This window comes from Glandiceps talaboti, chromosome 12 (assembly GCF_964340395.1).
Source record: "Glandiceps talaboti chromosome 12, keGlaTala1.1, whole genome shotgun sequence".
In the NCBI taxonomy this organism is placed as follows: domain Eukaryota; kingdom Metazoa; phylum Hemichordata; class Enteropneusta; family Spengelidae; genus Glandiceps; species Glandiceps talaboti.
The window spans coordinates 18,782,581-18,807,161 of NC_135560.1; the positions used below are offsets into that span (position 1 = coordinate 18,782,581).

At 36.9% G+C, this 24,581-nt stretch overlaps 2 protein-coding genes across 2 annotated transcripts; one reads left to right on the forward strand and one right to left on the reverse strand.

Annotated features, from left to right (window-relative positions):
- Positions 1-6,784: 6,784 nt before the first annotated feature.
- Positions 6,785-13,411, forward strand: LOC144443171 (tubulin alpha-1A chain-like). The gene is made up of 3 exons (XM_078132548.1): positions 6,785-6,925; positions 11,372-11,594; positions 11,881-13,411. Exons 1-3 carry the CDS (start codon positions 6,923-6,925, stop codon positions 13,008-13,010), a joined length of 1,356 nt encoding a protein of 451 aa, XP_077988674.1. The 5' UTR covers positions 6,785-6,922; the 3' UTR covers positions 13,011-13,411.
- Positions 13,412-16,520: 3,109 nt separating this feature from the next.
- On the reverse strand, positions 16,521-21,100 carry LOC144443170 (tubulin alpha-1A chain-like). The gene is made up of 3 exons (XM_078132547.1): positions 20,976-21,100; positions 18,068-18,290; positions 16,521-17,896 (listed from the first exon to the last, which is right to left on the reverse strand). The coding sequence occupies exons 1-3, from the start codon at positions 20,976-20,978 to the stop codon at positions 16,767-16,769; spliced, it is 1,356 nt and encodes a 451-aa protein (XP_077988673.1). The 5' UTR covers positions 20,979-21,100; the 3' UTR covers positions 16,521-16,766.
- Positions 21,101-24,581: the final 3,481 nt, after the last annotated feature.

Below are 24,581 nucleotides of genomic sequence, written 5' to 3' on the forward strand. Positions count from 1 at the left end.
TCCATTTGGATTTCAGTAGCCAAGACTTAGCTGGGACCATCTTCCAATCCCAAGGAAACAGACTTCCGTATACATTCTCTCACCACTCTGTTAGCACTTAGGTGAGTTGCTAGTTGTTGGTAATATCCCAAATCAACTACATGCCTTGGCTAGAAAGAAACTGAAAATTACACAATTCAAAGATTCAAAATCTGATGTGCCTATAACATAACATTCATGGATATTGTTATTGTTGTTGAACAGTATACTGATGCCATGCCTGCTTTATTACACATACGCTTCAATTACCATAATAGTCTGAAATATTCTACAAAGATATTCATGGCCCGAGTAGCCTGTAACCATCATGGCAATATAAAGGAGCACAAGCCGAGTGTTAGGCATAGTTTTTACTGCATATTTAAAGGACAGTCATTATTTTACCTCCTGAACCACTTACAATTGACTGAGCTCAAACCTGGTATTAGGATATTATAAGTCAAACTTATTTGAATGACGTCATTTATGATACATACATACAAAAATGTTCAGGAAATTCCTACCATGAAGTCAAATGTTCTAACAATGACAGAAGACAATTGTAATGTTATAGAAGACTTGCATCGACATTAACATTATATTGGAATGTGGAAGGTTTTTTCACTTGAGTAAAACTTCTAAACCCATCTTGCGGAACTTTAAGTACTCGGTCTTCCTAATTATGGCAGATTATGTCCACCAAGTCAATTCATTAGGTATTAACTTATCACATGTATGTATGTATGTGTGTATGTATGTATGTATGTATGTATGTATGTATGTATGTATGTATGTATGTATGTATGTATATATATGTATGTATGTATGTGTGTGTGTATGTATGTATGTATGTATGTATGTATGAAATGTTCTATTTTTTATATCAAATTAAGCTGTGAAGATCAACTATTCTGTCGTTGAAGCCATACACACCTGATGAAGGACAGCTTATTTACATACGATAACAAATTTGAATTAGATGAAGCTTCTAACATTCATCAGTACTATAACATCCATGTGTTAAACAAATATAAACTGAACCTCTAATCAAAGGTTTACTTCCACAAATAATCATTTTACATTACCCGTTATCTTAAATCGAGTTGGTAGGTATACTGTTACACGAGTGGTACAGTAACTGTGATTAATTATTTGTAATTATTTAGTGAATTTTTAATTTATGAACTGACTATAAACGTTATTGGTACTCCGTTGAAATCATCATATGATAATGAATATTTCGCAATCGAGGACAATAAATTAGTGTGCCATTTACTATCTGTGGCTTTTTATAGTGTCATTTCCACCAATGTTCATGTCAACCCCAAAGTTTTGTCTTACCATGAGAAAGTTTTCGATGATTTTCCAGGTGTTCAAAACATTTATTGTATGTATGTATTAATTGTTCAACCTACCGCAGTGAACACCATTCACTCCGAGGGACATGTGCGTGCGCAGGTGGCGTGTGCTGCCACGGCAACGACGATGCATGAACGAATCCTCAGCTGTGTGTTTACAACACAGATCCGTTTGTTCTCTATCTTAGTCCGCATCGCTTGATGAGACGGATAAGCCTATTGGCTAGGCTTCATTTAAATTATTCTTTATCAAAATTCAGCGATTATTTCACATTTTGAAAAGGATTACCTTAAAAGAAAGGATTTGATTGTGAGATTGTGAATTTTAATAACCATCTAGACCCATCTACATTGTGTATATGTAACACTTATTGAAATAACTAGTTTAGCAAATTACTAATATTCAAAATAATATCCTGCCATATTACCCTCGGTACATTCGAACCCAATGTGATGACCATACCTTGGTCGAACCTGACGTTATTTCAACCTTCTTTCATTTCAATTAGTAGTATGGACCTCACGAGTATCACGATGTTCTGATTAGAGTTATATAGTCATTTGTAATAAAATTTGCGATAATTTGAAATTGCACAAATTATAATTCTTTTTTTTTATCGCGGAATGGCTTTTTGAAAAAAGTCTGACGTAATTCAAGTTGGAATCTGTATGACATCGTATGTATGTATATGTATGTATGTATGTATGTATGTATGTATGTATGTATGTATGTATGTATGTATGTATGTATGTATGTATGTATGTATGTATGTCTCCTCTCCTATCTTTCCCATCTGTGTCTCTGATTTTCTCTGTTTATTTGTTTGTATATGTCTCTCTGTTTCTGTATGCCTGTCTCCTTCCCTCCTCTTCCCTCCCTCCCCCCTTCATGTCAATGACTCGTTCCTTATCAAACAGGTGTTTCTTCGGAAGATTTGCAGTGAGTAACTTAACAGACGACAAGAGTACATTGTCATGCCCCGGCAAGACACGCTTTATCCCTGTGTCGTTACGCCGTTGCTATCAACTCTTCATGGTGTTGACTCTCTAATGTATTTCATACAGGTCATGACTGTACAAAGAATATGCGATTTGGTCATACTTTTCACTCAAACGCACTGGACTAATTTCAGATGTATTTTTAGTGTCAGGCTTGTTTTCTTGTTGCCAAAAACATCCAAATTAAAATCTTTATTATCAACAGGTGAAATTTTTTAATGTAATTCTTAAATGATGAAAAATGGTTCAAAACATACTCTGGCGATAATAAGAACGGGGGTCGGGATTATACGCTTACTTGAGTATTGAAGCAGGTGCGACAAGTCAAACCTTTTAAGTGGCACAACCAAACTATCGTAACGGCGACATGGTCACATGCTGTTATACACCGGTTCTTTTCAATTTGGCAACACTGCTTGGACTTGTTTGGCAGCCAACTTTGTCAAATGGAGACCCAACTTTTATATTTCCCAGTTTGAATCACCGATATAGTGAGTGAAACCTCGTAAAACAAGTCACTGTCTTTATAAATCTTCAATTCTATATACTACGAACAGTTACCATACGGAATGTACAAATAAAGTAAAATTTATCAAATTTAGTGACATAATTATTATCACTTAATATAATCCGAATGCGGTGATGTGCCAGTGAACACCGGGTAACAAAATCTTAAGGTCGAACTGACCAGATCGACGGTGCAGACCTATACAAAATATCATTGATATTCAAGTTTTCATCTCAACAATGTATTTTTATAACATACTAACTACACAAGTTAAACAACTTAGTTCGAATGTTTAATTTATACCTAACACATAGACTGTACATGTAAAGCTAAAATGTGGATTTTCAAACCAGAAAAAACGCTTTTCTCATATTAAGGTTCTTGTGATTTTAATTCTACAATATAAAACTTAACACAGTAAGTAATATTTGTAGCAGCCAGAGTTAGATGTCATTGTAGAATTTGTCATTGTGACGAGTATTTTCGACAGGACAGATCGAAGCTCGATTCTGAAAGAGACTGAACTGCTTGAAATGCAATAATTTATAACACTGGTAATATATCATCTTCAAAGCTGGTGGATAATTTTGATCAACAATCAGAGTTCTAACTAGTTTTACTTAACTCACAAAAATCACATGACTTTATCCAAAAACGAGGCCATGATAATGGGATACGACGCATATCAAAGTGTTAAGTTGGCTATAATGGAAAACTCGTAAACTTTTAGCGATATAAAGAGCTCCACTACCATGAATTAGTAATAATTTAAAATCGGAAGTCGGGCCTTTGTTAGATTTGACTGAATGATTGATTGTACCTTCTATGTTGTTTGTAACTCAGACAAGAACAAAATGTATCAGCGAAAATAGAAAAACGTAAAAATATCGTTTGAATTTAAATTCCTGTATTTTGTTTCTTATACACCAGATGAAATGTACATCATACAGAACATTAATTTCAAGTTCTGGTGTTGAGTTGTTTTAGAAAATGGAGTTATGTTCATTTCATCACACCTGGAGCGCAGCTGACCCATTTTTTTCCATCTCTGACCAACACCCAAACATCTGGACTTTTATATTGCGTTTAAATTAATACCAAGTGAGCGACATTTATTAAAATACTTGTCGAATTATTAATGAGAAGGTTTCGACCTTAGTTACAAACAGCTGATTAATCCTACAGTGTTTTGATGGTGTACATGCACGTACACTGCGTTTGGACCACATATATATATATATATATATTTATGGTTTATTCGGTACTTTGGCCACTGGCCTTAGGTACAAAATTTATAAAGATACAGCAAATGGGCACTATAGGAGTTACAGAAAATAGATAAATAAATAAATAATTAAAAAAAGAACATATCAAGACAAAATAACGAAACAAATCAATGTGATAGTAATAGCCTTATCGAACATGGTACTGCACACTACTATTCATTACTGACTCTGATTTTGAATGCCGAGTGTAAAAAACGTGCAATATTTCTCAAAGTCTGAATTGAGTGGTTTTCATAATTCTTGTAAACTTATCAAGGTGTGGCTGGTTATGGTAATACAATGGAATGAATTTTTGTCTAATGTCTGAATAAAGTGGGCATCAGAGTAAAAAGTGAAAGTCATCTTCAACTGATGTTTTACAGTAATTAAAAGATCTTCTCTCTCTTTGGGTGTTATTGTGTCTACCTGATTCAATCTGCAAGTTATCGGGACTACTTCTTTGTAGTAAAAGTATAGGATTAATTGTTTGATATTAGAAATACATGTGCTATATAGGCCTAAACGATTTTCAAGAAAGATATAATGGAAATATTGCCTTAAACAATGACCTAACTGATCATTAAAAACTATCAACATTGATATAAACTGGAAAATTGTCGACGTTTTTGGCAAGAAGGTTGCGACGGGTGGGGAGGGGGCTCATCGACCCAACTTTCAGCATGATGGGGATAGACGTTGAGTTTCACGTGTCACACGGGTTTGTCTCAACCCTCCGTTATTGAAAATATTTCATTCTGAGAGCTTTCCTGCCTGTTTCGTAAATAGAGCAAGTCACAGTATACAAGTTAACATATGTTGTGGTGGTTTCCTTGTAAGAATAAAATCTATCAAGTAGTTAACATTCAATTTTCATGTGTTTTTAATGAATCATATCAAGAACTAATCATTACTGTCTTGTTTATTGGGAATCAATAGTCGATCGTCCAATTCAGGATGAATTTGTCACTAGTAGTACTTTCAACATTCCGCGATAGTAACTGTCCGTAACCGTTCATGCACCACGGGTAACTAACACAGCAGGCATACTAATCCAAAGTCAAGCTCTCAGCACTGTGTTGTCAACTCTCAACGAAAACATTTCACGTGATCTTTTCCTTCAAAGTCCCTTCCTTATACAAGTTAATTCCTTTAATCTCTTACACTATGACAATAGGGTTACATTTGGAATTTTCGTTGACCTTGTATTTGAATTTTGTAAATGAGAGAAATTAGATACATCCCCTTTATGCTTCAACCAATGTTGTTCACGTCATTATAAGGAGGGCGTTTATGGTTGTTAAGTTAACAATGAAACCCGAGGATGTCCTGACGACAGCAGCTAGCAACCCGTCACAAACAGATTGACCACTAAAACAGCATAGTCTTACTAATATGTAGTTTATCACACTTCTACACTCAGCATGAACGGAAAATGAATTAGAGCGATTTAAACAATTCGGCAATTATCATGGAACCAAGACAGGGCCCGGGAGGGGAAGGTGAAGAGTGTCATTGATGTGGAAATAGTCGATTGTTGGTGAAAGTGATAATTAATTTAGAGCACATAAACCAAAACACATCGTGTCGTTGTGATAGGGTAAAATGGAATGTTTTAAATATTTGTTATATTTTCATATGTTTGTAAAAAAAAATTAAGAATTGTAAATGTTGCTTTTAAGTGAGTGGTTCATTTCCTTTACTTAAAATCTAATATCGCCATATTTGTATACTTAGATACTGGTCAATGAATTATCACGGGGAAGTATTACTGATTACGGTTAAGATTTTAATAGTATTATTTTTCAGTGTTGTAGCTATATTGACACATCAAACTTGAAAACAGTTTTAGAGTACTACATGCTATTCAATTTGGCATCTCAAAGAGTAGCTCTGAACGGTTACTGAAAAGAAAACGAAATAGGATCACATGCACTGTTGATGTAAGGCTAGCATAGGCCACCAAGTGAGAAATACGTTGTGTGAGTGGATATAGTTAGATATCAACGCTAACTTACAGTTTTCAGACTAAATCCCCCCACCACCACCACCCACAGTAGTTCTAAAATTTAACACAGCTTCGAAGTCAAGTATTTTGAATCGTATTATTTGCGGTCACTTTTCAGCTTGAACGATGTAGGAACGTTAACCATAGCAAAGTACTAGGCCCTGTTCAAAAACAAGAAGGCGGGAGAAACTCGTTAAAACGTGTATTTTGAGTCGCCTTTGATGGTCAAGATTGGCAGGGAACGAAATCATAGCCACAGTAACAGAGAGAAAACGGAATATGATACAACGGTATGGGTGGGTAAATAATAGAACACGAAAAAGAAAACGGTTAAAAGTAGCCAAGCGAGTGTGACATGGTTGGTAGTCTCGACCCATATTTACTTCCCTTTGTTTTGAAATATCCAGAAGTGAAATTTTAACATTAATTTCCGAGATCAATATATTAAAAAATCACTAAAATGTGATTGAAAAGTATGAAACACAGCCAACAGGAATTTATTGTTCGTGGACCATGACACCAATCAGATTCCGTGCACGCATTGGCCCTTTTGTTTACTCAATTAGTCACCATGGCGACAGCCTTCTATTTAAGGGTCTTCACGCTAGGTATATCGCAGTTTCTGCACTCACATCTGACTCGTCGCAGTCCACAGTGAGCGCCTGGTTGGCAACCGATATTTTTTATACAGAGATTCTACTAACATCTTTCAAGGTTTTTCATTCGAAGATTACTCCGCATTTACTGGTATAACAACTCAATAGCAAAAATGGTAAGTGTTTGTGAATGGGGGATTTAGGATTTGAATAGCCCTTGAAGCCGGCATTTTTCCGGGGATTAAGCTTCAATTGTCTGTTTAGACTTTCAGACAAACTTGAAGAATGCCTTTTTTGTGGGGTGTAAGGATAAAAAATGTACGGGAGCTTTAATATCGTAAACCATTTCAACGGATGCACATCGCTGAGTTTTTAAACTTTTTTTTTCTCGGTAGCGAAAAAAAATGTGTGATGACTGACGATCTCAGGTCAAACATGTCTATAACCATGATCACAAAGTAGCAATCGCACAAAACGATGCAAATGGGAATCGTGCAACAACGGATTAACGTAAAAACTGTCATTTTAATTGTTGTTTGATAGATTTTGATTCAACCCTAAATGACTCCTAATTTATCCAGATATCAGAATAGGTTTAATTTTGATCACACTGGTCAATCCCAACTCATGTCTTCATTATATTGATGGCATTCCATGCAATACCTGACTAAACTCTGTACCGGCTTTCAACTGAGATAAACCTACACCTTCAGAATTTCGCCACAACTTGGAGAGAAACATTATTGTCTGATATTCGATACTCTGTCAAATATATCTATACATGTATCTTCTAGAGGCGGCTTTTAAAATTTAACATAAATTTAATGATTTGTGATAACGGCAGGACAAAAGAAAATAAAAAGGTCCCAAGTAACGTTATATTCAGCTGTATCTTCAGCCAAGGGAAACACTTTCCACTATTTCTACTTACGGTGTAGCCGGTCGTCGTTTGTTCCAAATTGCCGTTCATTTGCTAAAAGGCAGACTGTTTCATTAAATTTTCAATACACATTCTCGTTCTACTCTATATGTGGCGGCGACCGGGAGTTTTGAGATCTGCTCGTGTTTTATTAATACAATAACATTGAGGTCAGTACATACTCTATCGCGATGGTGAATAAACCCACTTTAGGTATACTTAGTATATCTGATTTTGATGACGACTTTGTCACGGCATGGATACTAGCTAACTTTATAGATCCAAAGCACACAAATTAGATATATGTAGAAACTAAGACATTTTGTTCAGTTTTACTTTTGTTCACTACACCTGAATGAATCCCGTTAACCCCGGGGTATATTCTAAACAGTTGAAGTATTAGTTTTGTGAATGTGAACATTTTCTTGACATTCAAAACTTCAATTATTTTTAACTTTTAGAATTGCACCATTAAGCCTACACCAAATCCATCGCCATTTACTTGACACTGGTTTGAACACATACAGATGAACACATTGTCAACTGAATCCGTTGAAATGGTGGACTCGTATATTGTTTCTCATCACTTGTCACGGCGAAAGCATACTGAAACAGTATGACTAAACGTTCAAACTTCTTCTATTGTTTGAGTATTTGAGTATTTGATTTAAAATTTACTTCGGACATCACTGAAAACACTACGAATCGTGGTTTTTACTTAAATGTTGTGTGTCTATTAATAGAACATATATATTTTTACTGACATACAGATACCCTTTAACATCCCGGCCCAGTCTCCGGGATTTACTAGAATGGTCAATATATCTCCCTGACCGCATCTCGGAGTCACGTGAAAATTCAAACTGTTACAGTTGTGGATACCTGCTAAACAAAGCGTTGTTATTGAAAGCATCGACCGTGAAGGAAGCCTTAGTAACCTAAAGTTGAATGATATCTGAAATCTAGCGCGAAGTCGAACAGAAAGGGCACAGAGAAAAATGATCCTGAGTCATAGGACTGAATTTCAACACGGTGTATCAACATGTACAAAACAAAAATCTACTTAATTATTAAACAGACAGAGGGCGTCTGTTATGGATGTATAAAAACACCTTATCATTTATTTAGTAGATCTAAAACAGTATCTAATTAGCCGATAGGAGATTTTGTTGGAATTAAGTTGGTCTATCCGTAGTAATTTGACAACAATAGGTATGATTTGTGCAATTGGCAAGCCGTTGACGTTACTAGTATTATTTGAAACTACAACTCACAAAGTTTAACGGGGATAATATTCATACTTTGTTCATTTATTAAAACAGTTTAATCATAATAGTCATTATTTCTACATTAGGATGACCCATGACCTCTGTCATGGCAACAACACATCTAGAGTTAATCACATCATCATCATACCAAAATGTATTACTGTCTTTTCATTGGTATCGGTAACATTGGTAACTAGGAGCTTTTTGTATGAGTAGCATGGAGTAGCAATGGGGTGGAGGGGGATGGGGTATTCATGTGTACTACAATATCTTTGAAAGCCCCTTCCCCCATGCTGTATATACTTTTATGTGGAAAAGATGTAATGCTCGACAATAATAAATCTGAGTTAGAAATGTTTCATGAGGGAGCGAGAAATGGTCGTTGTAAAGATCTTTAAAGTGTTTCTATACCTGTTTATCAGCTTGACCAATTAAAGCCTGGCTCATTCCTCCATCGCTTGGCTCCAAAATAATCAAATCTTTGGACCATCGTCCCTTGTTGCAGAATTGTCCGGGTTTTTTTTATGTTTCACATTATTCCTTTTATGTTATTATTCACAATCCATTACACCATCGACACCAATCATAGACATAAAGCAAAGCATTGTGCACTGGAGTAATTCTTATCTATAGAAATTATATTTATGCGATAATGTATTTCCTCAAAGTCCTACATGCAGTTGAATATTCTGTTCTATTCTCATATTTTCAGCTGTTCTTCTATATAAATATATAAATTATGTACTCAGTCATTACGTATAGACCTGGTCCAATAATTTTGCTTCAATTTCCTTTAATTGGCCACTTAATATATTCATTGACATGTTCACTCATGGCTCGACCACACAATGATTGTAGTAAACCGTATTCGATATTCTCAGTGTTTAAATAGTTCAGACATAAGCATAGTTCGATTGAAATAAAACTATTATGTGTAATATTGGGTTTGCTTAATTTAGATAATGGGAGTATATTTGTAGTGACAAAATCGTTAATTTTAAGCTCCGTATTCCGAAGTAGATTAATGGACAAAGGTATTACCCGCTATTTCATTTGAAAGACAATTATAAAACTATATTGAGTTAACATAAATAATTCACCGAAGTGGTATTGTTTGAAAGGGTTTATAAGGACTTGCATTTAAGCCTTCTTTAGGTCTTTTAAGAAAGAATTACAAAGCGGGTAGGCTTACGTTGTTTGTATAGCTGTATTATTTAGACATCTACTATGAAAGGGGAAGGGTTGGTAGTACGAGTAAAGTTAATCCGGGTTTTTGACAAGTAAAAGGTAAATCAAATAACTAACAGTGGCAACCAACTTGTCACATTCTGTTTACTTTTGTCCACCGTGTGTTTGTTCGGTTCTTCTCGCTTCGTTGCACCCTTGAAGTTTTGAAATGAGTCCTCGCATGTGAAAGTCCCTGAAACGACTTTCTTGTGCGGGATGACATTGAAATAAATCCGTTGGTAAACTTGTTGAAGCAAGTCTCGTCGTGGGTACTAGAACTCAAACAACAACTGGTTAAATACGTCGAAACGCCCACTTCAACGTCAGAGCGTGCTGAAACATTTGCTTGTTTTACCCTCAGACAACTTTTCTCTATAGTGGTCTGAGGTTTTACACACAGCATTCAGAGAACAACAGGTCTACTCAACGAATTAATTCCTTGTGACTTTTTGTTGTCAGTTACTTAAAGGACGTTCATCGACGTTGGATAAACGCTCTACAAAAGTGTCTGGGTATATTATTTCGATGTGTACAGTAAACATAAAGACATAATGCCCTATGTTGTCAATAATATTATTATACATAGTAGAACAAACAGAGTCAACGTTGCTGTTAAAATATCATTCTTATCTAAAGAGATTGAGTACAAACCGCTATTACAAGTACAAGCTGCTGTTTGAGTTTTAAAAAATCGAAATAATAAATATCGTATGCAGTGTTAATATATTTTAAACTTTTAAAAATGATGTGGTTGGGTGTGTCCATCGGTTTGTGTCTGTGCCTCTGTGTAGCTGCATAAGCCAGCAATTTTCAGATTTTGAGATACAACAAAAAAAGTGCGTCCCAAAAGAAATGTAAAACTATAACCCCTTCTTAACTGGTAACTTTAAAATCACTGTCCTAATTGTTTGCCGACACACAGACAGTTTTTAATTATTCCTTCTACACACTATTTACTCTCTCCAAAATGAAATAATACCGTTTATTCAAAAACTACATGTGAATTGGAAAAAATCAGAACTTTTGTGTGTCACATTTCTTACACTGCAGCCAACAAGCGGAACCTGCATTAATATAAAATGTCTTCAGATGATAATTTCTATAGAAGATTACGATAACTTATTGAAATTCCTTATTACATTATCATCCAACTCTCTACATTATAATATGTCTTTTTAACATCTTATATGTTTTTTCTTCTATTATAGCGTGAATGTATTTCAGTACACATTGGTCAGGCCGGCGTTCAAATCGGCAATGCATGCTGGGAGCTGTACTGCCTTGAACATGGTATCCAACCCGATGGTCAGATGCCAAGTGATAAAACTATAGGCGGAGGTGATGATTCCTTTAACACTTTCTTTAGTGAGACTGGAGCTGGCAAACACGTACCACGTGCCGTGTTCGTGGACTTGGAACCAACAGTAGTAGGTAAGACGAATGAAATATGTAAATAGAGATTCGAGAAAACTAATCAAAATTGAAATTAAAAATGAAGTAGTATGGATCTTTTGAATATCCCTTTGAGTGAATGTTTCTTATTCGTCTAAAGAACATGCATGGTTCACATTTGAAGCAAAAACGACAACAGAAATGTGCCCTAAATTCTGTACAAAGTTCACTAGGTATTCAAATTATTCAAATCTTACAAGGTATTTGCGTTCATTGATGTCATAACAAACCCCCTATTTTACTCTGTAACATTTTTATTTTTCAGATGAAGTGCGCACTGGCACGTATCGTCAACTTTTCCACCCAGAAGAGTTGATCACCGGTAAGGAAGATGCTGCCAACAACTACGCACGCGGTCACTACACTATTGGTAAAGAGATAGTCGACTTAGTCTTAGACAGAATCCGTAAATTAGCTGATCAATGTACTGGTCTGCAAGGTTTCCTTATCTTCCACAGCTTCGGCGGTGGCACTGGTTCTGGTTTCACTTCTTTGCTGATGGAGAGGCTCTCCGTCGATTACGGCAAGAAGTCCAAGCTGGAATTTGCCGTCTACCCAGCACCACAAGTTGCAACTGCTGTGGTTGAGCCGTACAATTCCATCTTGACCACCCATACCACCTTGGAGCACTCTGACTGCGCTTTTATGGTAGACAATGAAGCCATCTACGATATCTGTCGTCGTAACCTCGACATTGAACGTCCAACCTACACCAACTTGAATCGTCTGATTGGTCAAATCGTTTCCTCCATCACTGCATCCCTTCGTTTCGATGGTGCCCTGAATGTGGACTTGACAGAGTTCCAGACCAACTTGGTGCCTTACCCACGTATCCACTTCCCACTGGCAACCTATGCCCCAGTCATCTCCGCTGAGAAGGCCTATCATGAACAACTCACAGTTGCTGAAATCACCAATGCTTGCTTCGAACCAGCCAACCAAATGGTAAAATGTGACCCACGTCATGGCAAATACATGGCCTGCTGTATGCTGTACCGTGGTGATGTGGTGCCCAAAGACGTCAACGCTGCAATTGCTACCATCAAGACCAAGCGTACCATCCAGTTCGTCGACTGGTGTCCAACTGGTTTTAAAGTTGGTATCAACTACCAACCACCGACAGTTGTACCAGGTGGTGACTTGGCTAAAGTACAGCGTGCAGTATGTCTGTTGAGCAACACAACCGCTATTGCAGAAGCTTGGGCTCGTCTTGACCACAAGTTTGATTTGATGTATGCCAAGCGTGCTTTCGTCCATTGGTACGTCGGTGAGGGTATGGAGGAAGGTGAATTCTCTGAGGCGCGTGAAGATTTGGCAGCTTTGGAGAAAGACTACGAAGAAGTAGGAGTTGATTCCGTGGAAGGAGAAGGGGAGGAAGAGGGCGAAGAGTACTAAAAAGGAACAAAAGAACTGCCTTGTTTTGGTACAAAATAAATTTGTTATATACATATCGGACGAGCAAAGCTTTCAAGCATCAAGATATCTTTTATTTGTTATACTGAGTACATTCTCTCTATATAAACACGCCCTTATTCATCCACCCATTGCAAATACACAATGTAGACTTCGTTTACCCTAGAATTCACCATAGTAGTGAAATTATTTAATATTGAATCATAACTGTTATAATATTTTTTATTGATAAAGTAGTCTAGACTATGCAAAAAGTAAATAAAACATTTCATGTTGTAGTTTATGTAAAATGTATGTAGAAATTTTATTTTATTTTATTTTATTTTTTTTACTTCATACTTTGAGAGTTATCAACTCAAATCTGTTAAGACTATCCAATAAAGTGCACATATTTTATCTTAAGGTGCCTCTTATTTGTTCTATATTGCACATCCACACTGGACAAAAGAATGATTGCTTGGGTTTCCACCGTAGTAAGTCTATGGATACAGTGCGTGCGTATGTATGTATGTATGTATGTATGTATGTATGTATGTATGTATGTATGTATGTGTGTGTATGTATGTATGTATGTATGTATGTATGTATGTATGTGTGCGTGCGTGCGTGCGTGCGTGCGTGCGTGCGTGCGTGCGTGCGTATGTATGTATGTATGTATGTATGTATGTATGTATGTATGTATGTATGTATGTATGTATCTCTATATGTATGTATGTATGTATGTATGTATGTATGTATGTATGTATGTATGTATGTATGTATGTATGTATGTATCTCTATATGTATGTATGTATGTATGTATGTATGTATGTATGTATGTATGTATGTATGCACATGTATCCGGCTTCTTACAAGCACATAGCATTAAGTCCTTCACATAGCAACCTCTATCCTACCAGGTCACTACATTAATGTGTGAAGATAATGTAATGTAAATCGGAACATGGTCGTCAGGAACTAGACTAAGGTTTGCTGTGATTGATCAGAAGTATGCAAATCAGTGTTGATAACAAAGTCGTTTCTATCTTTTAAGATAGTTTGGTGAACAAAGCTATGTAGACCATATACCATCCTTGTCATGGCGGAGGAACCTGCCTCGCTTGAAATTCAAGAAGAGACGTTGGGGGCGTGGTATACAGTTTGTCTCTGTACATTGCACTCATACTTATATCTTTGTACGTCACCATGGTCACGTACCCAACTTTCCGTATTATGACGTCATTCGCCTGTAGAGAGAGTGAACACCTCTTGTAACTAGAAATATATAGAGATTGTCATTTAACTGCCTAAGGCAAATACCCACTTCAACAATTAACTATCGTTACTGATGACTAATGTGTATCATGAATATCAATGAAACTACCATTCATTCTCGTCTAGACACCAATTTACAACATAAACCCTGGAGTAAACCCTTGGCGTAAATTGCTCCAGGGTCTAGTATTGAGACACAGTAATGATGTATGACTATCGATTTTAAAACGGGGAGCAAAACAATCTCACGGAAATATACGATTTACTAACCGTTTCCCCTGAAAATTGTGGAGGAAAAATACATAATTTGAGACACAAAGATACATTTATATATTTTACATATCAGAATACTTAAAAAATGTCTTAAATGTTAATTAATTAAAATGTTATTAATTAGAGGCATGCAATTTTATCAATACATTCTAGCATACACAATATCTAATATTAATGCGCCCTATAAGCTGTGTGTGTGTATGTATGTATGTATGTATGTATGTGTGTGTGTGTGTGTGTGTGTGTGTGTGTGATTCAAATGTAATTAACAGTTACCATGGTTACTAGTGATAACTAAACATGTTTCATTAAGTATAGATTAATATGTAATCATAGCAATACTTCGGATGAAATGAAGCAGAAAAAATGTTCAGACCTGGCACATGTCCTTTAACTGTAAAAGGAACATAGCAGTCTGTATCGAACTTTTATAAATATATATGCATGTACTATTTTGCAGAACACAATATATGGATAAATAAGCATTTGTGGTTCATCATAACCTAATCCTCTATTTCGAATTTTCATAACGTGCAACGTTGCCACACAATTTCACCGAAGTTGAATTTGAATAATAACAATAATGCTAATGATATCGTGTATGAGTCACCAAGAGTTGAATGACGTAATCCATCTCGTTTATTGATTGGGTGTGATGACAATCAGGTGAAACGAGAATGGGTTAGACTCATTTTCGCCATGAGCTCTTTTACCCAGACTGGGGTCGTTATCATTACATTTCCACTGATTGTGACGTATGAGACCGCGAAGGAAAGCCAATCAGATCATTCCACATTTATCATCGTACGACTAAAGGACTGCCATATCAGAAAAGACGTTCAAAACATAACTGTCGACATCCATATTTCTTGGCTAATACCATGCATGATTTTCTGTGCCTCTGTATATCTGTCTCTGTCTTTGTCTGCATCTGTTGGCCCTTTCTGTATCTCGGCTTTTGTCTGTCCGTCTGTCTGTCTATCTATCTGTCTATCTGTCCGTCTGTCTGTCTGTCTGCCTCTCTCTCTCTCTCTCTCTCTCTCTCTAATTAAAAAAAAAAGAATCTAAAATTGCAGTGAATTCGTCCACCTCTTTCCCCATTAATTTCACATCTCCCTGTTGCACGTTCTGCACTCGCCACGCCACGCCGTCTTCATCTTTTGATTCTTTCTAGAAATGGCAAACTAACCCGTACATGTTAAATCTAAATGTTGCCAAACTACCGATCTATGATTATATTACACATTCGATACTGGATTATTGTTCATGTGTTTACTTGTAATTAGTATTTGTAATTAGTATGCATGAAAACCACGTCGAAGGGTAAGTTGCACGCTTTAAACCTGCACTTATGTAACTGAGGTATCTTTTTTCGCCCAATCAACAATATATGCAATGAAAATTGTTCAAAATTACATTGTGCATGTTAATTAGAGGTTTATTTTATCTAATAATAGTTTAATAATAATTTGAAATCATGATTCATTCAGAGTGCTGACTTTTGGGTGCGGACCCAAAAATCAAATTGATTGATATATTGTACCACACTATGTGTACTGCAACACAAATATGATTCAATACTGTGTCAGGAGTACAATATCACAAGTAAGTCATTATATCTAACAAAAACAGTTTTAAAAAGTTCCGGTTGCAGTTATTGCAGCCTTAACGATACTCAGTACGTTCTGACACAATCTCCACAAGTGTGCTACTATAGTTTTCACCTATATCGGATTCTGTGTTTTTTTCGGCCTTAAATCAACTTTCTATCTCTTTTAACGTTAAAAAAAAAAATTATATAAACTCTCTGCAACTATTTCATTCTGGTCTACGGTATTTAATTGAAAAATAAATTATTAAGAAATTTAATATGTAAAAAAAACCCAGGAATTATCACATCAAGTTTTGTCAAATATCATCTGCTCACAATGCCAACACAAGAAAATTTGATTTTGATAAGCAGCTTTTTATTACGATGATTAACACACACACACATAGAAATGACGATGGAGATAAATACTGAAATTCAACTTGAAACATATGATAATGTAGTATCCTGGACACAGTTACAATGGTTACAAAAACTAGTTTCTGATGAAGCTTAACACCAATTTAAAAAGGCAATGCGGAGTTTTTCGGATTTAAATTTGTTCGATGGTAACTGATATATATGGTAAATATCGTAAACAGACTTAAAATGCTCTCCTTGGTTTAGAACTCTTCGCCCTCTTCCTCCCCTTCTCCTTCGGTCGAGTCGACACCTACTTCTTCGTAGTCTTTCTCCAAAGCTGCTAAATCTTCACGAGCTTCAGAGAATTCACCTTCCTCCATACCTTCACCGACGTACCAGTGGACGAAAGCACGCTTGGCGTACATCAAGTCAAACTTGTGATCCAAACGAGCCCAGGCCTCAGCGATGGCGGTGGTGTTGCTTAACATGCAGACAGCACGTTGTACTTTAGCCAAATCTCCACCTGGTACAACGGTTGGTGGTTGGTAGTTGATACCGACTTTGAAACCGGTTGGACACCAGTCTACGAACTGGATGGTGCGTTTGGTCTTGATGGTGGCAATAGCAGCGTTAACATCTTTCGGCACCACATCACCACGGTAGAGAAGGCAACAAGCCATGTATTTGCCATGACGTGGGTCACATTTTACCATTTGGTTGGCTGGCTCAAAGCAGGCATTTGTGATTTCGGCAACTGTAAGTTGTTCATGATAGGCCTTTTCGGCAGAGATGACTGGAGCATAAGTTGCCAGTGGGAAGTGGATACGTGGGTAGGGCACCAAGTTGGTCTGGAACTCTGTCAAGTCGACATTGAGGGCACCGTCGAAACGAAGGGATGCAGTGATGGAGGAAACGATTTGACCAATCAGACGATTCAGGTTGGTGTAGGTTGGACGTTCAATGTCGAGGTTACGACGACAGATATCGTAGATGGCTTCATTGTCTACCATGAAAGCACAATCAGAGTGCTCCAGAGTGGTGTGGGTGGTCAAGATGGAATTGTAGGGTTCGACTACAGCTGTGGAGACCTGTGGTGCTGGGTAGACTGCAAACTCAAGCTTGGACTTCTTACCATAGTCGACAGACAGGCGTTCCATCAAAAGGGAAGTGAAACCAGAGCCAGTGCCGCCACCAAAACTGTGAAAGACCAAAAACCCTTGCAAACCAGTACATTGGTCAGCTAGTTTACGGACTCTGTCGAGCACCAAGTCAATAAGTTCTTTACCAATAGTGTAGTGACCACGTGCGTAGTTGTTTGCAGCATCTTCCTTACCAGTGATCAGCTGTTCTGGGTGAAATAATTGACGGTAGGTGCCTGTACGGACCTCATCTGAGAAAACAAGTGAAAACCATCATAAGTGAATGGTATTCTTGTGTTCTGGTGTCCATATAATGGATTTAAGTTGGTTGACAAACAAGATAGAACTGTATGACTCTATATATGTATGGAATTATAGACTGTGGAGGTCCTCCAGTATCTGTGATGGAATTAACTACTCACCTACAACTGTTGGTTCTAGATCAACGAATACAGCACGTGGTACGTGTTTACCAGCACCAGTTTCACTGAAGAAAGTGTTGAAGGAGTCATCCCCACCGCCAATAGTTTTATCACTTGGCATCTGACCATCGGGTTGGATACCATGTTCAAGGCAGTACAACTCCCAGCATCCATTGCCGATTTGCACTCCTGCTTGACCAATATGGATTGAAATACATTCACGCTGAAGCAAAGAAAAAGTAGGCAGGTAATTGTTGGCGATTCGAAATTGATGTTGTAAGCATGCTTATATAGAGAATATTCCATACGGTTCTCTAATTGGAATTATGATGACCGTGAATCTTTTATATTGTTCCCTTCTTTAGGCATTGGATAAATGAACGGATACACTACACGAAAACGTGTTTACAGGCACAATGTAACTGTGTCCCTTTTAACCCTATACCGTACGTAAGCCAACGATTCATTGGTGTGGTTATTAACGTTTCGAATTGAGGTAAAACTTTTAACAATTTACAAAGACATTTCAAACTGTGGCGTAGTGACTAATGTGGTGATAGTTATAACAACGTATCGATGAAGGTTGTGATGTCTTTAATAGGTTAACTTCTTCGTTATATTCTTAGTTGTGGTGTTATACCAGAAATTTGCTTAAATGACCACTCGTCGAATAAAATTGTTTTGAATACTGGTTTATTTATTTATCAATATCAATAATGAACCACTCACTCGCTCGCTCGCTCACTCACTCACTCACTCACTCACTCACTCACTCACTCACTCACTCACTCACTCACTCACTCATCCTATCTATCTATCAATACATAACAATATATATATCCATCCATCCTGCCACCTATCCATCATAAACCCTATCCATCATAAACCCACCTATCCAGCCATCCTCAATCCATCCATCCACCCACCCACCCATCCATCCATCAACTCTCCCATCCATCCATCCATCCTTCCAACCAACCAACCAACCAACCAACCATCCATCCATCCACCCACCAACCCACCCACTCACTCACCTATACTCTTCTATCTGTCTGTCTGTCTGTCTGTCTGCCTGCCCGCCCGCCCGCCCGCCCGTCCGTCCGTCCGTCCGTCTGTCTGTCTGTCTGTCTGTCTGTATGTCTGTCTGTATGTCTGTCTGTCTGTCTGTCTGTCTGTCTGTCTGTCTATGTATCGTACACATCATGTGCCGCCAACTTGGAAGGATTGTGATAAAGTACAATAATAATTTGTCATGTACATGTCTGTCCAGATGTTTGCTAAGTGGTTGAAGGAAATCCGAACACTCTTTCCAATAGGATATTTGAATAATTTAGTCAGTTCAGCATAATTTCTATATGACATGTTACATGATACTGTTTATTCCTGAGTTGATTCTCTGTATGCAATCCCTCTTGAGAGGATAAGGTTATTTGAGAATGTCAGAGTAACAAAAAGACAAAGTGAACATTGAAAATCGTGAAATATTGACAACACGCCTACATTTCATTTTCATATTTGAGAATATCAATGAATTAAGAGCAGGGAAAGTACATCAGTCGTCTGACCTCTCCACTCCTATAATGGCCATCGGAAGCTTTTTGTTTGTAGACGATTGAGGTGAAACGTACTGCATAATAAATGAGGTTGCAATAGCTCCTGGCTTACGATTACTTTATTGGAGAACATGACTGATTTTAGTTGAATATGCTAGACATTGACGTTGCATAATTCACATTGTCCAAGAGCGACCTACAGAAACACAATATCTGGAGTTTTGATTTACTTGTGTACAATATGTTTGTTTTATTATGCAGGTAGTCCTTGCTACCCCCATGGTTTTAGTATACAAACCTATTGACAGACATTACGTGTAGGTACAGAGAGGTTCAAGTTGTCTACCTACGTAGAACAAGGAAACGGTATAGAACCTGGAGAAATCATGGTGAGTAATTACGTCATAATGATTGAAATCGCCGTTTGCCATCTGTCAACACAAACTACATGTACATTATTGATGACTCCATGTATCTCATTACAACAATTTTTCACGTTTTTTTTATTTCGTTCGAGGCCATAACGAGGTAATTGTGTCACTGGCTTCCACGCAGATAAACTGATATGTACAAAAGTTATGCAATAGCAAGGATCGCGTTATTTATTCTAAGACTTTTATTGCTAAGTTTGAAAAAAAAATAAAAAATAAAAAAAAATTATTTCGCTTGACATACAGTCCTCTTTCACGAAAAATTGAAGAGATGTTTTTCTTTGAAAATAAAACGTACATAATTCCATTAATTGATTGATTACGTAATAATAGATTTTTCACTAATTAAGTAATAACTAATGCACTAATACATTGTTTTATTCCTGTTTGCGAAACATAATTTTCAAAATGCTGTAATTGGATAATTTGTATGCAGTTGGCGAAACGTATAAGCAGAGTCCAGATCTATGTGCATTCCGACAATTCGAATTATATGCATTGCTCTCAGTATTTGTGATTTAGCTTCTATGCCTAGAGAGAATAAGTCATCTAGAGTTCATTCAGGGATCACGAGACACTATCTAGTGATGAAGTACTACATACATGTATATAAAATGGCTGGGATGAACATTGCCAATTAACATACATCAACACATGCACGTGGTTTACTTGAAATGTACTTCTCATGAGAGTTACCACAATTTTGAAATTTGCATTTGGATCAAAACAAAAAACAAAATTCTTCATGTACGTCAAAGCTCACATTCAATCACACGTACGCGAATCTATGCAATAAAACGATTGCTACCCTATACAGCTCAGCTCAGAAAACAAGAAAACATACTAGAATGTCAGAATTTATCAGGTTTCTATATTCTACACTGTATAGATGCATAAATTGAAAATTGTGGGTATTTTACTTACCATCTTGACCCAGGTTGGAATTAGTTTTGTCGCGTATTAACAGCTCACCAAGGACTTAGTCGAGTCGACTGTGAGGCACAATGTGCTTGTTCTGGGTGTTGTTTTCAAGAATATATATCCCTGATTGATATTACAGGAGTTCAAATGAGATGAAAATTTATTGTAAACACATTTGCCGCTATTTGATTGGTCTCAGAAAGCACGAGAAACTGTCGTCATGTCTTTGCCGCTGATTGGTTGCATTTAACCTAGTAACTAGATTATGTAAGTGGACGTGATGCAAACAACACACATGAGGGACGTACAACCCAAAACGCTATTTCCTCGTTCTGGAATCAGATTTTGTATTAGTTCCGAACTCAGAGCGTGAATAATTTATTTAGCATATTTTGGGTAAATCACCAAGCCTTCTTCAGTTTTATCGTATAAAATAACAACTGAAGAAGACTGAGCGATTTGCCCGAAACATACTTAAATTATTTACTTACACAAAAAACGAAGCTACGTAATATTGGTAGTTCATTTGTGTTTCCAGGCCCCCGACCCATTTGCAACGTTGTATTGACTGTAACATCAACACTGTGTCATTTTACTGTGAAAACATTGTGCGTTATTTGTTTACTCCAAAAAGTTTTGTTATATGTTACTCCAGTTGTCGCGTTAATGTTCGTTTGGTTGTACATTTCTAATTCTTAGCAATGTGATTTTGATGTCATAGTTCATGTACGGGTTCATAGGTCAACTAGATTGTCTTACTGATACAGTATTATGTCATCAACTTCAAATACAACTTTCTGTGATTGTGTAAATACTCGGCTTCAAAACCTAATGACGTCAACCTACTATCAATTAATTTCGACTTTAGTGAGATAACAGCAATAATTCATTAATAACAACTGATTTGATAGGAAACATATTTATCCTGATTTCACTGAATATTTCATAAGTAAAATCTAAACAAAAATATTGATAATGCGTCAGTAAAAATTGTACCTACAGCTATGATATTGGCCGGTCGATATCAACTTCTTTTATTTGAATGTGTGTGGTGAAACGAGATAGTAATATTCTACTATAAAGACACACATACAATTTAGTAGGGGCATATGGCAGATCTTCGGGTCTCGTGTAAAATTCATGCTAATTATTGCCAACATGTCTCATTGTGTTCCCCATCATCTGAGCTATCAAAACATACGGTAGGCATAGAAACGTCCAGTCTTCGTAAGAATTATTAAGTCGTAGGATTTCAATTTCTACATGGTACGTATTGTACAATCATGTACGTAAATCAAATGTACACCTCTATTTGCCATTTTAGTGTCAATCTATACGTTTTCCGCATCATATAACAAATTACACAACGTAAATCGGATATCTTATCGTTGAAGACGGAGCAGGTCAAACTTGTGTACTGTTTGTGACGCGGTTACCATAGAAATGCATTAATAATAAAAATAATAGCTCGTAAATATAGAAAATTGTCATGGCAATTCATTATTTATTCATTTAAAGTGTCCAATAAATAAAACAATGATCTAGCATGACACTTTCATCAAATAGATTCATTTCCTGCACTAAATCATGTCATTTGCATTATACACGTATTTTACATAATGACGTTATATAATGTAGATACAACTGTCGTTACCGCTTTACTTAAAACATATGTATTTAGAAGATAAGTGGTTTAAGTGATGGAAACTGACACATATAATACTCCACTGATACTAACTCACTATACAAGTAGTGGCACATACTCTTAGATAACATCGTGTGTTGTTGTTGTTGTTGTTGTTGTTGTTGGTGGTGGTGGTGGTGGTGGTGGTGGTGGTGGTGGTGGCGGTGGCGGTGGCGGCGGCGGCGGCGGCGGCGAGCGAGCGAGCGAGCGAGCGTGTGTGTGTGTGTGTGGGGGGGGGGGGTGAACCTCAGAATGCCCTTCAATTCCATCACACTATACATGCCGTAGATTTCTGTCGAAATTACATCTGGACAAGGCAATATGAGAGAGAGAGAGAGAGAGAGAGAGAGAGAGAGAGAGAGAGAGAGAGAGAGAGAGAGAGAGAGAGAGAGAGAGAGAGAGAGAGAGAGAGAGAGAGAGAGAGAGAGAGAGCTAAAACGCATGTATGCGCATGTGCAAATTATGACTCATCTTGTCTTGGTTTAGATTTTGGAGTATTGCATGAAGCCATAGACGTTACTTGGGGACTTCCACAAAAATCAATGACGTTTCTAGGTATTAGAAGTTTGTATGTCAACAACTAACATCTCAAAATGGTGACCTTTTCATATCTCATAACAGACAATATTTCACTATTTTTCTCAAAAGGCTGTGTATTGCATTACGACATAGGGAAGCGATAACGATATTTTACACCACGTATTTGCATTGCCAGCCTGACTATAATTACATCCTATATTAGAAGCGATTACTCTTTGCTATTTACACATACTAGTATTACAAAATGACTTGTCGAACCTATTGAAATGGACGAGTGAGTTTTGTGAGTTTGTTCATGACAACCTAATGTTGATGGAATGCTGAACAATGACAAGGATAACGTCACGTGACAGTTTGTTAGCTGGTTTCGTTTGCGACGATGTCAACACATAGTTCAAGTGTCGGTCCCGAAGGCCGCAGGTGCAGATATCGGTGTTACATATGCATGATGGAGTGTTTTGGATCGTTGATAGTCTAGTCGACTCCACAACCATTTCCTTGTATTTCAATGAGGGTTATGGAATGTCTCGACTTTGTATAGTGCAAGTATCCGAAGGAAATAATATACATCTCAGACAAATACTTTTGTGTAGAGTTTTACAGAAATATTCTAATATGATATATATAAATTGAGGCAATTTTTTCTAATCGTATATTTCTTCCGCTTGTATTTTGCATTTCTATAGAGAAAAAGGAATATTGTTACTGTTACTGTTACGAATGTACCCAGAGAGTAATAATCTTGCTAATGGTATGGTACCCGTCCTCTCTGTGCTCTTCTACCCGGACTATTCTCACATATTTTAATTTCACGAAGGAAATCTAGCAAAATCCTCGAAATAATAAATCAATACATCTATTTCGAATGCATACTATTGTTTGGATTTATCCATCGCTTCAACACAAACGTTCCCAAGCCAATATCAAATTTGTACATTTTTTGTTACTTTTCACTTTATTTCTGCATCCCACTCGAACTACACTATTTTGTGTTGATCAAATTTAAGCAAGGTCGTAAAAAATAATTGTTGAACGGACAAGAATAGTCAACAAATTAGAGAGTTGATTCTTTGTAGGATGTGAAAATAGCCTAAGTGAAGCAACCTACTAGGCCGTTACACGATACCATATAGCCCATAATATATAGTGTCGTGTTGGACTCATTTGAAGGTTTATTGTAGACATTCGATACTGAAATGTGTGTTTTATTGGAATCATATTAAAGTTTATATACTAAGCAGTTGTGAAAGCAGCTTCCTTGTAAAAACTAAATTGTTATTAACTTTCGATTTGTTATCATAGTAATGTCTTATACCGTGTTTATAAACCATTATGGCGTTTCTGGGGTGGCCGTATACAGAGATTTAGACGAGACTATACAATCG

Bases quoted from the DNA above. Each gene is read 5' to 3' on its own strand.
- LOC144443170 (XM_078132547.1), bottom strand. The intron at 17,897-18,067 runs GTGAGTAGTTAA...TTGTTTTCTCAG, and splicing joins TCTAGAACCAACAGTTGTAG to ATGAGGTCCGTACAGGCACC.
- LOC144443171 (XM_078132548.1), top strand. The intron at 11,595-11,880 runs GTAAGACGAATG...TTTATTTTTCAG, and splicing joins CTTGGAACCAACAGTAGTAG to ATGAAGTGCGCACTGGCACG.